Raw genomic sequence first — 985 nt, 5'->3', positions numbered from 1 at the left:
AAAAAAAAAAAAAGAAAACAAACCAAAAAAAAGAGACTACTCAAGCCAGTAATTCTCTGAAGCAACAAAACCAATCATATTCATTTTTGCACTAAACCATAGGCAGATAATTCAGTACAAATTCTTTAGCCTACCTCTGATTAACCAAACCACCAGAATATTTACCATTTAGCAATCTAATGATAGTGAAAAGAAATAAATTTGAAGTGGTGGCTCACTCCTAACACTCTGGGAGGCCGAGATGAGTGGATTGCCTGGGCTCATGAGTTTGAGACCTGTCTAAGCCAGAGCCAGAGAGCCAGAACCAGAGCCAGAACGAGACCCCATCTCTAAAAAAAATAGCCAGGCCTCGTGGTGGGCGTCAGCTACTTAGGAGGCTGAGGCAAGAGAATCACTTAAGCCCAGGGGTTTGAGGTTGCTGTGAGCTGTGACACCACAGCACTCTACCGAGGGCTACAAAGTGAAACTGTCTCTCAAAAAAAAAAAAAAAGAAAAAGAAAAAGAAAAAAATTTTTTTGTAAATACTTACCTTGAGAGCACAAAAGATGCAGGAATCTCCCATGCACTTATGAGTTGTAAGCTGTCTAAAGCTACGTCGAAAGATGTCCAAGTGCCATAAAACCTGGAAAAAAGGGAAAATACTTCTTTATAAAGAGATGTCTTTTAATTTTAAAGAGTGCAAGCAAATATAGGTAATGAATACAGAAAATATATTTTATTTCCAAGAGAAACGCTCACTCTAGGATGCTAAAAAAAAAATGTTTGAAAAAGGAAAGTATCTAACAAGAGGAATGAATGGCCATCTTCTGGGACAGATATTAATTTGAACATAAAGTGAGGGTCACACAATGAAAATATGACATAACAAACCTCAAATGTGATCCCAAAGAGGAAATTTATGGGTTAAATGCTGTAGAGTAAGAGTTTTTCTTTAAGTTCCACACATGAAGAACAAGAATTTTTTTTTTTTTTTTTTTTTTTTTTT

General features: G+C 36.1%; 1 protein-coding gene across 3 annotated transcripts in view; it reads right to left on the bottom strand.

The window, feature by feature from the left end:
- USP54 (ubiquitin specific peptidase 54) overlaps positions 1-985 on the bottom strand; it is a 67,032-nt gene that overhangs the window by 58,308 nt on the left and 7,739 nt on the right. For all 3 annotated transcript variants that reach the window (XM_023509525.1, XM_003783555.3, XM_023509526.1), the window contains exon 2: positions 530-622. In XM_023509525.1, coding sequence (XP_023365293.1) covers positions 530-622 — 93 coding nt within the window. The remainder of the gene's footprint in view (positions 1-529; positions 623-985) is intronic.

This window comes from Otolemur garnettii, unplaced genomic scaffold (assembly GCF_000181295.1).
Source record: "Otolemur garnettii isolate 467f Iridium unplaced genomic scaffold, OtoGar3 scaffold00008, whole genome shotgun sequence".
In the NCBI taxonomy this organism is placed as follows: Eukaryota; Metazoa; Chordata; class Mammalia; order Primates; family Galagidae; genus Otolemur; species Otolemur garnettii.
Note: the sequence above shows the minus strand (reverse complement) of the source record. Positions and strands in the feature narration are given on the sequence as shown.